Raw genomic sequence first — 15207 nt, 5'->3', positions numbered from 1 at the left:
TACCAGCAAGAGTCTGAAAAACAAAACAAAACACAGAAGGAGCTAACAGACCTTTTAACACTGATACCAAAACCCCAAGAATGCCCCCCTTTATTGTGTTCAGGGGCAGCTTATATAGAGATAGCCACGCCCCAGCCAAACCCACCAGAAACCACTCTCCTGCCATCAGGAACTCCTGAAAGTCTCGTGCTCAGAGCAGCTGTAGGCACTCAGATCAGGGGATTACAAGAAATTTAGGATCTGGGTCTCACTGTTCCCAACACTTCCCAGTCCCCATAGTGGCCATTTTTCGTGGTTGAAATATTCTCCTGCATGACTATCCTAGCTGATTTACTCAGCCTTTTTTCCATCACTTTGTATAACAAACAACACTGTCCTAAATGCTCTACTATATGTGTTTCAGAGTTTCCCATCCATCGATTTCCAAAAATAGAACAGTAAGGTCGAAGGACAGAAATATCTTATACTCTAGATTTATAGATCTAGAGGAAACCATTTTCTTTTTTTAAAATTGTTTTTATTCAGCTATATATTTTTCTCCACTCCCCTCCTTTTCTTCCCTCCCCTTCTGCCCTCTCCCATGGTCCCCATGCTCCCAATTTACTCAGGAGAACTTGTCTTTGTCTACTTCCCATGTAGACTACATCCATGTATGTCTCTCTTAGGGTCCTCATTGTTGTCTAGGTTCTCTGGGGTTGTGATTTGTAGGCTGGTTTTCTTTGTTTTATGTTTAAAAACCACTTATGAGTGAGTACATATGATATTTGTCTTTCTGAGTCTGGGTTACCTCACTCAATATGATGTTTTCTAGATCCATCCATTTGCCTGCAAATTTCAGGATGTCATTATTTTTTTTCTGCTGTGTAGTACTCCATTGTATAAATGTACCACATTTTCCTTATCAGTTCTCCGGTCGAGGGGCATTTAGGTTGTTTCCAGGTTCGCTATGACAAACAATGCTGCTATGAATCTCCTTGTGGTATGACTTGAGCATTATATACCCAAAAGTGGTATTGCTGGGTCTTGAGGTAGGTTGGGAAACCGTTTTCTTAAAAAAAGTAAAGTTGCTCTTTATATTGAAAAGAACGCTGGAACCTACCACTTCTCATTGTTTCATTGGCAGTCACGGACAGCATGGGGCTTTTTGTTGTTATTGTTTTCTAACTGGGGAAAATGGAGCAAACCATAAACAGTGCCACCTTAGCCTCCTTTCCTGTGACTGCATTAATATTGACCCTGTGAATGCAGTTTGGTTGTGAGCCCTCAGTATCTGTCAGGGTCTGTACCAGAGACCTGGACCGAGAACACTCAGTATAAAAAGTGTTAATTGTGAGAGCTGAACCGCAGAAGAGACAATAAGACTCTGCTCCCACTCCGTGGAGCTGAGGAACAACAGAGAAGGGGGCAGCTGGCTGGTGCGCACGCGCTGTGAGCTCAGCAATGGATGAATTGCAGACGGGGTTCCGTAGCCACTGTGGAAGGGAAGAATCAAGTCTGGGGTTGTCTGGTGGCAAAAGCAAAACTCTGGGTCTTTTAAATCCCGTTATCAAATAAATGACACTTTTTAGAGTATGCTAATGTTTAATAGGATGAGCCCATACAAATTATTATTATTCAAATGTTATTAAATGTCCTACAGTTCTTCTAAAAGACCTAGGCAATGCTGGAAATCATCTTTTTTCCTCCTCCTGGAGCCGGTCTGTTGCTCTCTAGTGCCCCCTTTCGGCAGACCCCGGCACAGAGCCCCGTTGATTTTTTTGCTCCTCAATGTAAGCTCAGGAAGTATGTGTTAATTGGTAGAGTTCACCCTCTTGCCAACTCAGCGTCCTTTGGACTTGCAGATGGCAAAAGCAAATCTAACAAAAGAGAACTATCTCCAACAAATGAAGACAGTCTCGCCTTCTCCCCAAAATGAGAAGAAACAAGTCTTGAAGTGGTTGGTTATTTGCAAGAAAGTTACACTAACCGTCGTTAGAAAGAATTCACTTGCTCTTCAAACCCAGTCACAGTTGAAAACCCTGCCGCTCCAAGACTGAAATATAGAATTAGCTTCCAAAAAGTTATTAAATGATCTAGGGGGGGAAAAAGAATTAGCCAATGTCTCCCATGGTCTATTGTGATATAACCAAGAAAGAAGTTTGTATGGCTGCTTACTAGTTTTTTTAGCCAGTCATAATGAAAGGGCCTTGGCCAACTCGAGCATGGTAAACATGGCTCTGGCAGGCCTTGTCCATCTCTCCCATTCCCTCTGCCTTGCTAAAAACCAAGATTACATTCCTAAAACTAGCCACCAAGGTCTGTTCCCTTATTTGGCCACTTCCTCCCTAAGGCTGACTACGAAGGTCCAGCTATCAAAGTATTGAAGTCCAGCAATCAGAAAGCTCCCTCTGGCTCACCAAATTAACATGCCCAGTTAAAATTAAATACCTCGGTTTACCTTTATAAACCATCATTTTCCTATGTGCCGCATCTGCCGCCTCTCTATCCAGAGGCCGTCATTTGTCCCTCCTGGACAAATCTCCCTGCCCCCTTTCTCTTTTTCCCTTCCCGCTCTCCCTTTGTCCTCTACCTCCTGCCTCTGTCTCTTATTCCCGTCCCTAAATCTTCTTTGTGCTGAGAACTTGGTCTTGGAGGTCTTGAGCTGATATTTTCCTTCCGTATAATGTCACTTGGTGCTCATAAATTTCTTCCTCAGCCATTCCATGTTTTCTTGTCCTCAAACAGGACTTTGTTCTTCACCCAGTAAAGTGGCCTATCCCTGCATCTCTGAAGGGCCTGGATCACCAATAGTCCCGCCTGTCTTTAGCTGTCATATCCCATATGTTTACTAACATGCATGGGACTATCAATCCCCCAGAGGATGCCCCAGCTCCAGCCATGTTCCTCCCCTGTGGTTTTCTTCCTCTTGGTTATCAGGATCAACCCCCACAGCCAGAGAAATGAGTCCTCTGCAGTTCCTGGGTCAGTGCCAAGAAAAACCCAGGTGGTGGTCCCAATCCCCAATCCAATAGAAGCCTGCTGTGATTCCTAATGGAAGTTCATCTCTAACCAGGCAGGGCACAAACTTGAAGTCAAAGGAAGCATAAACTCTGCGGGTTATCTAGTGGGTTAGTGGGAGGCGCATGTGTTCTGGCTATGGGAGAAGGAGAACAATGCATCTTTTGCGGAGTCGGATCCTAAGTTGCATGTTCTTGTCATGTGCAGTCTTACGGCGCGGTGGGTAAGATGGGCATCTCGACACACAATCACCTGGTGTCTCATGGTGCCGTCATACCTGACTTTTAAATGTCTTTGTCCCTTCAATGAATACTTCTAGGGGTGTCACGTCCTGCGTGACTTGGTCCAGGAAACCTGACAAGGATGACAACGGTCATGAAGAAATGAAAGACACTGAAGGAAAGACAGACACACATAGAGAAGCTAGGAGGGGTTCACCATGCTCCCTCTGATGGAATGAATGGGACTCTGCCTGATTGTCATGGCTCAGGAGGAGGGGTTAGCTCATGTCTGTAGGAGAGAGGAGTCTCCAGCTGTAAACATCTGGGGGAGGAAGCCTCAGTAGGTGATTTCTATACCCTCTCAATCGCTCAATATTCCCACAGACTAGGGAAGGCTTTGGCCATTCCCATGGGTCTAAGGTATTGGGGTCCCTGCCATGGCTGTGCCTGTATCAACAATACACAGTCACTCAGAATTTTATCCACTCCCTACACTTTCTTTTTTCTTTTTCTTTTCTTTTTTTTTTTTGGCATCTATTAATTACATCTATCCCGTGGCTTCATCTGTCAATAAACACTTCTTTTCTGCTAACACAGCAGCTGCACCTGAATCTACTGCTGTTTCAGTTAGTAACTGCGGCTCCACAGTTACTGGTCCCTTCTCTGGTAGCAGCCTGATGGGACTTGTATATCCTGCCAGATCCACCTCCTGCAGCTGCCAACAAATGTAGTTTTTAACTAAATCTCTATAGTTCTATTTACCAATAAAGACTTGGGAGTCAGAAGTTGGGGTGAAGAACTGGCTAGCTCAAAGAGGTTGAGGAGCGACCAGCTGACTTTCCCTTTCTGCCTGAGTGGCAGAAAGAGAGTCCTTCTGCCCTGCCAAACCAAAAAGACCATCACACCCAAAGTCCCTCCCAGCTACTTCCTGTGCGTCTCTCTATCCATCTTCCAGCCAGACTCTTTTCTCTCTATGATTTCTTTCTGTGCATTAGTTGCTGGCTCCGCTTCCTGACCTAAGGTTGATTTTTTTTTTAATTAGTACAAACTCTCGGTTCACGGTGTGATTGAATATCCCGCCATATAATAGCAGTAACAGCACCTGGCTAGCTGGTTGTCTCCCATGGACAAAGGCCAGGGACTATTTTTCAAACTGTTATTTACAGTAGAAGGGAGGAGATGGCATCAATTTGCCCTGAATCCTCCTGCCTGCACACATTTCTTTTTTTTAATTTTTTAAACTTTTTTTAAAAATTTTATTTTGTGTTCATTGGTGTTTAGCCTGCATGGATGTCTGTGTGAAGGTTATCAGGTCCCCTGGAACTGGAGTTACAGACAGTTAGTTGTTAACTGCCATGTGGGTGCTGGGAATTGAACTCGTGTCTTCTGGAAGATGTCTGTGTGAAGGTTATCAGGTCCCCTGGAACTGGAGTTACAGACAGTTAGTTGTTAACTGCCATGTGGGTGCTGGGAATTGAACTCGTGTCTTCTGGAAGAGCAGTCAGTGTTCTTAACCACTGAGCCAGATATAATTTTAGTTTGTATTGTTTTTATTTTGTTTTGATTTTTTTTAGGGGCTGTTTGTTCGTTGAGGGAGTTGTTTGGTTGGTTTGGTTTGGCTTTTGTTTTTAACACAGGGTGTCTCTGTGTAACTCTTGCTGTCCTGGAACTCACTCTAATCCAGGCTGAACTCAAACTCAGAAATCTGCCTGCCTCTGCCTCCTGAGTGCTGGGGAAAAGGTGCACACCACCACCACCTGGCAGAGATATGATTTCTTTAAGAGTTAAGAAAAGCTGCTTTTCTCGAACTGTGCCAAGTCTTTACTTGCGGGTTGAGGGCTCGAGGCCACAAGCTGATTTGGTCCACTCTGTTGCAGGCACAGCCTCTGTAGCCGTGGCAGGGATCCTGGCTGCCCTGAGAATCACTAAGAACAGGCTCTCCAATCATGTGTTTGTTTTCCAGGGTGCAGGGGAGGTAAGTACCGCCCAGAGGACTCTCCAGTGGCCGTCCTGAGAAGAGGAACGGGTGGGGAGTGTTCCTGGTGGGAGGTGGTCTGGGTTCCAGCCAGAGGAAGCAGCAGGAGTGTGTTCTGAATGTTGCAGCATTTTGAGTCTCGATATTTGAGTTTCTCAAAGGAAAGATTCACCTGGGCTTCCTAGGATTTGTGGGGCTGAGGAAATGAAGGGCTCATTTGGGTGAAACATCTAGCATATGCTGAATAACTATGTGCTTTGAGTTTAAATATCATCCTTATGGTACTCCCTAGGCAGCCATGGGCATCGCCCACCTCCTGGTTATGGCCCTGGAAAAGGAAGGCGTGCCCAAGGCAGAAGCCATAAGGAAGATCTGGATGGTGGACTCCAGGGGTCTGATTGTCAAGGTACTGTTCAAATCTGAAAAACTAGAGGTTTCGCAGGGTGGTGGTGGCACTCAGGAGGCAGAGGCAGGCGGATCTCTGTGAGTTCGAGGCCAGCCTGGTCTACAAGAGTGAGTTCCAGGACAGGCTCGAAAGCTACAGAGAAAAAAAAAAAAAGAAAGCTACAGAGAAACCCTGTCTCAAAAAAAAAAAAAACTAGAGGTTTCCTAGCACGTAGAGCTGCCAAGAACTAAACCTAAAGAGGCCTCTAGCTAGGCACTGTGGTGCACGCTTTTAATCCCAGCATTGGGGAAGCAGAAATAGGTGAATATGTGAGTTTGCATCATCCTAATCTACCAAGTTTCAGGACAGTCAGAGCTACACAGAGAAACCCTCAGAAAAGGAAGAGGAGAAGGAGGAAGGGAGAGAGGAAAAGAGGGAGGGTAGGACAGAAAGGAAAAAAGGAAGGGAAGGGAAGGAAAAGAAAGGAGGAAGGGAAGGGAAGGGAAGGGAAAGAAGGGAAGGAGGGAGGGAGAAAGGGAGGGAGGGAGGAAGGGAGAAAGGGAGGGAGGGAGGAAGGGAGAAAGGGAGAGGGAGGGAGGGAGGGAGGGAGGGAGGGAGGGAGGGAGGAAAGAAGGAAGGAAGAAGGAAGGAAGGAAGAGAGAGGGAGGGAAGGAGGAAGAAAGGGAGAGAGAGAGGGAGGGAGGGAGGGAGGAAGGAAGGAAGGAAGGAAGGAAGGAAGGAAGGAGGAAGGAAGGAAGGGATGGAGAGGGAGGGAAGGAAGGAAGGAAGGAAGGAAGGAAGGGATGGAGAGGGAGGGAAGGAAAGAAGGAAGGAAGAAGGAAGGAAGAGAGAGGGAGGGAAGGAGGAAGAAAGGGAGAGGGAGGGAGGGAGGGAGGGAGGGAGGGAGGGAGGGAGGAAGGAAGGAAGGAAGGAAGGAAGGAAGGAAGGGATGGAGAGGGAGGGAGGGAAGGAGGAAGGAAGGAAGGAAGGGATGGAGAGGGAGGGAGGGAAGGAAGGAAGGAAGGGATGGAGAGGGAAGGAAGGAAGGAAGGAAGGAAGGAAGGAAGGAAGGGATGGAGAGGGAGGGAAGGAGGAAGGAAGGAAGGGATGGAGAGGGAGGGAGGGAAGGAGGAAGGAAGGAAGGGATGGAGAGGGAAGGAAGGAAGGAAGGAAGGAAGGAAGGAAGGAAGGAAGGAAGGAAGGAAGGAAGGAAGAGCTCTCCAAGGGGCAAAATTCTAAGACAGGATGGAAAGCAAAAAGGAAATTCTAAAGCAAAAGCTCTAATTGCTGTTATCCAAAAAGTTATGATGGTGTGTGTGTGTGTGTGTGTGTGTGTGTGTGTGTGTGTGTGTGTGTATGTATGTGTGTGTATGTGTGTGTATGTGTGTGTGTATGTGTGTGTGTATGTGTGTGTGTATGTGTGTGTATGTGTGTGTGTATGTGTGTGTATGTGTGTGTGTGTATGTGGGGGGTTGTTATGAAGAGTGTGAGCATGTATGTGTGCCTGAATACCCTTCCAGCCTTCTCTCCTACCACCTCCTATCCTCAGTTTACCTCAGCCTTATTGAATCATAGTCCTCCAGAAGACACGGCTGACTCCCTTCCACAACCTTTCGCAGCCGTTGACAGGGCCGTGGGCCTGGTGTGCATCTTCCCATCCCCCATCAATCCAGGGAACAGTCTCTGAACAGGTTACCAGACACTGGCCACTCTTCTGTTCTCTTGTGCATTTTCCAACATCATTTGGTCTGCTCTATTGAGCTGACTTCTAGTCAAAGAACTGTAGGCTTGGCATCTTCCCTCTGGCACTCCTGAGGCCAGCTGGAGCCATCAAAATGATTGCACCCATTTACCAGCACTGTGCCAGCCTGTCATCCCCAGGCTCCTGTTCGAAGAGATGGAAAGAAATCTGGAGCTTCTCAGACACGGTTGGCAAGACTAGCCGATCCTAGACTCAGCTCAAGGAGGCTCCCAGGAAGACTAATGGATCCTGTTAAATCCATTCACATTAGCTCTCTGTTACTGAAAGTCTTCAGGCCCCTGTCCTTCTGCAAACCTGTAGGCTGCACTTCATATGACCAGCAGGTTCAGTGAGGCTAAGGAACCTCCTAAGAGTCTTTATATCTTGTCCCTGTAACCCATGACCCCCAATAGCTAAAAACAAAATAAAAAGTAAAGATTTTTGATCATTTTTTATTCTAAATATTTTAAATGTTTAATTTTTAATAATTTATTATAAATAAATAAATACTTATGTATTCTTCCGTGTGGCTCAGAAGATGGGTCAGAGTTCAAGAAGACTTGTTTGCTTTTTTGGGGGACCCAGATTTGATTTGATTCCCAGCACACACATGGTGGCTAACAACTGTTTGTACCTTCAGTTACAAGGGACCTGGTGCCCTCCTTAGCCTCCAAAGACCCTGCACGCATGTGAAGCACAAATACAAGCAACAAAATACCCACACAATTAAAATAAAAATACATTTTTAAGAAAAAAAGGAAGGAAGAAGGAAGGAAGAAACACATGTATACATTCCCTTAGGTTCTACTAAGAAATCTGATAAAGGATCTGGGCCTCACTATTCTGAAGGCTCAGATCAAAACACAAGGCTCAATCAGAAACACTGTCAGAATTCTAACACATCAAGGCTCTGCTCGGAAGGCCCTCAACGCCATTGCTACTCCATCTTCCTTCTTTTCCTACAGGGTAGAAGCCACCTGAACCATGAGAAGGAGATGTTTGCCCAAGACCATCCTGAAGTCAACTCCCTGGAGGAGGTAGTGAGGCTGGTGAAGCCCACAGCAATTATAGGTAGGAAGAAGAAGAGGTCCTGCCGCCCAACCCAGCTAACCCTCTCAACTTGCAGATAGATAGTCTGAGACCCAGTGAAGAGTCACAAACCACCTACGGAAGCGCAGCTGTCTCCCCTATCCCTGGTTCAATGCCATGAACTTATTGGATAACTTCTGTATAGAAACCATAGAAATGAGGGCCCAGAGTTGGGACTTGGTGGCATATGTGTTGATGTAAGACAGTGAGAAAGCGCAGTGCTGCTCTCTAGCATGGAGATGAGCAATCCTTCCACACCCAGACTGGGGCCCTGGTACCTATCCCTGTACTAGAGGAACACTTTGCACTCGACAGCAACATCCGGGAATGGCTTCCAGGTGCACCTTCAAGATTGGAGGCCAGAAATGGACCAGTGGTCTCCCAGCTAGCTCAAGCAACAGGATTCCCTCATCCCCAACAGCAGATTCTATCCCCAGGATTCCCAAGTCTGCCATGGGGTACCTAGTTCCGTCACCAGTGCCACAAGAGGGGAAATGGGGTGTTCATACAGAGTAGGCATTCCCCGCTGCCCCCCTTTTCCCTGTAGGTGTCGCTGCCGTCGCAGGAGCCTTCACGGAGCAGATTCTGAGGGACATGGCCTCCTTCCATGAGCGCCCTATCATCTTTGCCCTGAGCAACCCCACCAGCAAGGCTGAGTGCACAGCTGAGAAGTGCTACCGGGTCACTGAGGTCAGCGGGGAGTCCTTCCTCCCACCAGCTGAGAGAGTAGCAGCGGTTACTACCAGCAGCCCTATGAGGGTGACCGAGGGTACCCCGTCATCGTGAGCAAGCTGAGGTTTAGAAAGATGAGTCGGCTTTCCCAAGATCATCGAGCTAATAAATAGAACTAGCCTTCAAGTCCCCATCTAACTCCAAAGCCGGAGCTCTTCTGGACTGCTCAGGGTTCCCCCAAACAGAGCTTTGCCCAACAGAGTTTCTTTATTCCTGAGGCAACTATCTCATGCTGGCCCTCCCAGATGTTGGGGGAAGAGGCTCCATGGCCTCCTCTGTCAGTAACTTGAAGGGAGGCAAGGCTTTGAGTACTTACCAAGTTCTCACTATTCTGGACACAGAGGGGAGGGTATGGGTCCAACATTTAAGAGATAAGAATAGACTGCCACGGCTGCCCCAAACCTGTCTCCAAGTTCCGCTTCCGCTTTCTTCCTATGTCCAGGGCCGAGGGATCTTTGCCAGTGGAAGTCCCTTTAAGAATGTGACTCTGGAAGATGGCAGGACCTTCATTCCCGGTCAGGGAAACAATGCCTATGTGTTTCCAGGGGTCGCCCTGGGCGTCATTGCCGGTGGGATCCGACACATCCCAGATGACATCTTCCTCCTGACGGCCGAGGTACCGCTGCTTTTCTCCCTAGGATGCTTCTAGTGCGGTGGGTGGCTCAACACCGGGTCCTTAGGCCCAGTGACCCCTGGATTCGTCATCTCTTATCTACTACCCACTCACCCCAGACCAGAAGCAAGGCTGGACAGGAAAGCACATGGAACCTTGAAGCAAGAAATTTTTTTTTTGCTAAGATGGCCACCCAGAATGATACTAAGGATGTGGGTGGAGGCTAGGACCCAGAGACTTCTATATAACAGGCTGTGATCTGTCAGAAGACAGAGTCTTCGTTTGCTGGTCACAAGCTTATCCATGTTGGTCTTAGTGGTTTCCTTCTAGAATTCATGGAACCTCGTGCTGTTTTAAACTTCTCTCTCTCTCTCTCTCTCTCTCTCTCTCTCTCTCTCTCTCTCTCTCTCTCTCTCTGTCTGTCTGTCTCCTCTCTAGCATATTGCCCAAGAAGTCTCTGAGCAGCACCTGTCCCAGGGGAGACTGTACCCACCACTCAGCACCATCCGAGATGTGTCTCTGAGAATTGCAGTCAAAGTAAGGGCCTTCCTCCCTCGTACCCCTCTAACACGGGTGGTGTGGCTCCACCTACTCCTATGACGTCAGGAGGGCTAGGCAGCTGTGGAAACCTGTGCTCCTTGAGCCTCGCTGCATGTAACCCACAGACTAGGTGGCAAACTCTTGCCTGCTCAACAGACTGAGTCCCGCTCCAAACACCCACCCAGGCATTCTAGAAAAGCTCCCGCATTTCCCCCACAGACATAGGAAGGAAGGTCGTCAGAGGCCACGGTCTTGGGAACCAGAATGTGGGTGGAATTTTTTTTAATGAATCATAACCCCTCATTTATGGGAAAGGCCAGCTTGCACAGCATCTTAGAAAGGATTCAAGCTTTGGAGTTCCCACTCTGGCAACAGCAGAGGCGTCACTGTGACCCAATACCTTCACTTCCCTCAACCTTAGCTGCTTCTCTGTAGAGCCCAGTAGTTCCTCCCTCCCAAAACTCCTGTTGGCCAGAGTGGGTAGTTACTTTCCCCTTTCTCTCTTTAAGGGATAATGAGGTGACTGGATTCACAGAACATTCCAGACTATGCAAGGATAATGGGTTTTCAGAGAAAACATAATACAGTAAAGATCAATTTCAAGCAATAATTATCCAAGCTGGATAATAAGTACATGATATCCTTTCCATTATTGTGTGTTTCTGTAAGAATAACCAACGGTCTCAGAAAGTACAGCGCACAGCAATACATTAGTGCCCATGAGTTGTCCAGCGCAGGCACCCTTACAAAACAATTATGAAGTCCAACAATCCAGATCCCGGTTCACCTCACCCGTTCCTCTTCCTTCACGGGGGACTACTGGCTCACAAGATGATCATCCAATTCAACCACATCAGTCTCCATGGGAACGAGTTGCAGGTGGACTGTTACTAACTATATTCTCATCATCACTCTAGAAGAAGGTGATCATTATTTTGCTTCCCAAGCAGTAAGCTGAAGTACTAATCAAGTTTATCATTGGCTGGAAACCCGCAGAGAATTAGAAACAGGGATAATCATGGGCTGGGCCTCTTTGACCTTGGCCCAGGCACTGAGTATGAATCTACCTCCAGAGGTCTGGGAGAGAGGGACAACCAGCCCCTTAGGAAGAGAAGCAAATGCTCTCTAAGAAAAAGTTTTAATCCTCCCCTTCCGGTGGTATCAAAGGTGGCAGCTGAAGAGGAACATGACCGGTCCTTTAGGGAATATTCTTTGCCCCTCGCTGCCAAGGAAGGGGCTTTTAAGGCCGATTTCCCATAGAGCTAGTTTCTCATTCAAACCTGTTTCTCCTAGGTCCTCGACTATGCATATAAACACAACCTGGCCTCCTGCTATCCAGAGCCCAAGGACAAGGAGGCTTTTGTAAGATCTCTGATCTACACTCCAGACTATGACTCCTTCACACTAGACACCTACACTTGGCCTAAGGAAGCTATGAATGTCCAGAAGGTCTGATGCATTCTCTGGGACTTATTTGGGCTGGATGAAGAAATACAATATAAACGTTCCAAAATGGCCAGCCTTGTCACCATGGTTATTTTTTGTTTGTCATTTGTTTTATTTTGTGTGTTCTGCGGAGGTGCTGAGGCATGCAGCGGATGTCAGCTTTGTTCCTGAAGGCCCTGGGAGCTCTCTTTCCTATAAAACTTCTCTGAATCCTCTCCAAATGGTTCTTTTACTGTTAATTGCTATTATCAAAGCCTTGTGGGAAATTCTGCTTAGAAACGCACCTTTGTAGAACTCAAGGTCTAGATTGAACGCAAGTCCTTTTCCATACACGAGGGAGTGCTGTGTCCGTGGAAGGTGTTCATAGGGAAGTCACAGAGCTCCAGGAAGAAAGGATGCTTCCCATGAGACACCAAAGGAGAGCAGTGTTTGTGCACTGCCCGTGACTAAAGGGCGGATTCGTCATAGGCACTCAGGGAATGTAAGCAAAGCCACCTGCCAGAAAATGTGGTCCACCCGTCAGGGAGTGAATTCATTTCAGAAGAATACATTGCCTTCAAGGCTCAGTAGAGTGTGGGTTGGGGCTGAGTGGCCAGAGGCTCATCAAGAAGGGTCCCCGCCCTTTGGGTTGTTGAGTACTGTACATTTTGTGTTGTCATTACTAAAGGGAAAGATAGAGAAATATGGATGAGAAGAATCTGCATGCCAAAGAATGAGGAGAAAGAGGAGCAAAGAGCGTGAGCACCACGGGGAAGGCGTTGATTTGATTTGTAAGGAAGACTTGATTTAACTAATGTTCCAGGCCTGGGTTACACTCTCCCCTCCATCCTTCACCCTCAAGTAATGGAGCAATTCAAATTTCTGGTGGAGGTGACGTTTAGTGAAAACCTTTACCTCCCCCGTTTTCATGACTGCACACATGCATAGCAAACAGCAAAGAAAGACTTGGAGCCCCTGCTTGGCCTGTTTGGGATATCCAGTCTCCTTTCCCTGTATAAATCACACTTTGAGACACTTATCCCTGGAGCCACCTCACCAGGATTCCCGCTGCAGATAATGCTCTATTTGACTGTCCCTCGGTGCAATCCAGGTAAACTTCTAAGCGCCACGAAGAGTGTCTGGCAGAGTCATGAATCAGTCGTCTCTTGTTCAGGTCTTATTCTTCCAGCATCGGCTTCCTTGGTGCTAGAACTTAGTCAACAATGTCCCCAGAGTGTAGACCTAAATATAAAAACTAACACTCCACGTTTCTGGAAGAGAACAGATCAGTGAGTCCTTGTGAAGACTCACCAGTAAATCTCTAATGGCAATCTCATATCTAATGCCTGTGTCCTGGGGGATACAGTTGCAAACGATAGAAGAAACTGGCTAAGATTTCCAAAGTTCTGATCTATTGCGTCAGCCCCACACGGCCACCAATGGCCTGGTTAGACTTCTCATTTCCACAGGAGAAACCATCTGCCTGGACCCAAACTCCTCCTTTCTGTCCCATGCCCAGAATCAGTAAGGGCACCCGTACAAGAAAATGGCTTCTTCCATCCGAAAGGCTCGCTCCATGGAACACCTCTACAGCTGGTTCATATTCCTCTCCTAGCTCTCATAGCTCTCCTAATGTACGACTTTTGGAATGTCTTCATGTGCCCTTAATTGTTGCAGGTCGTGTCTTGGGGTTCCATCATCTACCACATCCCATGTAGAGAAGTAGAAGACTCTAGACAAAGATTTTCAAAATTCCAAATGTGTTCCTAATAGCACTGAATTACGGTCAGAGAACCTGTCATGACTTGTTGAAATAGATTTCAGTTTGCTGGGAAATCTATTTTTTTTTCAAATGCTATTGCCAAATTTTAAAAACAAAAAAGTTCACATCTTCTTAAAAAGAATGTGTGCACCAACATGGTAGAAGGCAATATCCTTTGTTTGGGGATTTTTATTTTATTTTACTCAATTCTACATATTATTATTTTTTTCTCTACTCAGCCTATATCTGAAAGATAATTTTTTCCTTGCAGTTTTGACCATATCTATTTTACATATTTTGATCCAGTGTTATTAGGTACATGAAGTTTAGAATTGTGATCATTTACAGTGAACTCAAATCTGTGAAACTTTGTAATTTTCTTAATAATGTATTTGTTCTGTGATAACATCTTGGAAGTCTCCCTTGCCCTTTTTTATTTATTTAGATGTTGAAACTCATATCATACCTGGTGATGACAGGCGCTCTCCAGTTATTTCTGCCACACAACTTAAAGCACTCTTTCCTAGAGCGAAAATGTGGTTAGTTTAACATTAAAACATAGGATCATTTTATGAATTTTATAATAAAATAATTATCAAGAACCCTAATTTTAACTCACATAATTTTAAAAACAAAAAGATTTGCCAGGTGGTGGTGCAATGCATCTTTAATCCCAACTCGGGAGGTGGAAGCAGGCAGATATCTGTGAGGTCGAGGCCAGGCTGGTCTACAAATCAAGTTTACAGTCAAGGAAACAGAGAAACAATGTCTCGAAGAAAAAACATAAACTATTAAATGTCCCATTGATTAGTAGAAACTAATCCCGTTTTTGGTTGGGAAAACAGAGGGAAAATATACTTTCAACCAAAGTAATAGGGAGTAAGCAACTGCTAATGTTTGGCACAAAAAAAAAATTAGGAGTTTCAGAAATTGGATAATAGCACTGTTTTAGCCACAAAGGCAACACATCTCTGCTTTTATAAAATACCAGGGGTTAGAGATGGCTCAGTAGGTAATGTGCCTGCCATGCAAGCGTGAGGACCTGAGTTCAATCCCTAGAGCCTATAAACAAAAAACAAAACAAAAAAGCTGAGTGGTGGGATGTACTTGTAATCCCAGGTGTGGGGAAACAGAGAGATGCAATCCCCAGGGCTCGCTGACCAACCAGCCCAGCTCAGTTGGCAAGCACCAGGTAAAGGTTGAGAGACCCTATTTCAAAACACTGACGAGGAGAGCCACTGAGGAAGCCACTTGCCATCTGAGGTTAACCTCTGGCACGCACGCACGCACGCGCGCGCACGCACACACACACACACACACATGCACACTTACAAAACGCTTACTAAATTACAAGCCCTATGTCCTACACACTATTCTGCTTCCTGGTCTCTCCTGTCCTGTCTTCAGCCCTCCTCCTTCGACTGGTATGCGAAACACAAACATATATGACAAGGCATTAAACACACGCTGCTTCAGTACAAATGGCTCTTGTCTGAGCTTCTACCGAAGCTGGCTATTCCAAGCAGAGGTTTCAAAACAGCATAAAATGAGATTTACGGAAATGCATTCATCACTGTGAAACTTAAAATCTCACAGAAGCAACTACCGCAGACTTGATGTCTACCAGCGCAGATGCGGGGAGGTAAACGCTGAAGAGCATGCAAAGAGTAGCTCTATCCTGACAAGGTCTGAAACGGCTGGATAAACAACATAAGCTCTGGAATGAT

At 46.3% G+C, this 15207-nt stretch overlaps 1 protein-coding gene across 1 annotated transcript in view; it reads left to right on the top strand.

Annotated features, from left to right (window-relative positions):
* Window positions 1-11954, top strand: part of Me3 (malic enzyme 3) — a 162731-nt gene extending 150777 nt beyond the window's left edge. Inside the window, exons 9-15 of the mRNA XM_075952518.1 lie at window positions 5096-5193; window positions 5486-5599; window positions 8285-8390; window positions 8956-9098; window positions 9583-9756; window positions 10192-10290; window positions 11587-11954. Of these exons, the coding sequence (XP_075808633.1) occupies window positions 5096-5193; window positions 5486-5599; window positions 8285-8390; window positions 8956-9098; window positions 9583-9756; window positions 10192-10290; window positions 11587-11748 (896 nt within the window). The 3' untranslated portion in view covers window positions 11749-11954. The remainder of the gene's footprint in view (window positions 1-5095; window positions 5194-5485; window positions 5600-8284; window positions 8391-8955; window positions 9099-9582; window positions 9757-10191; window positions 10291-11586) is intronic.
* Window positions 11955-15207: the final 3253 nt, after the last annotated feature.

The sequence above is a fragment of the Microtus pennsylvanicus genome, chromosome 18, assembly GCF_037038515.1.
Source record: "Microtus pennsylvanicus isolate mMicPen1 chromosome 18, mMicPen1.hap1, whole genome shotgun sequence".
Classification (NCBI taxonomy): Eukaryota; Metazoa; Chordata; class Mammalia; order Rodentia; family Cricetidae; genus Microtus; species Microtus pennsylvanicus.
Note: the sequence above shows the minus strand (reverse complement) of the source record. Positions and strands in the feature narration are given on the sequence as shown.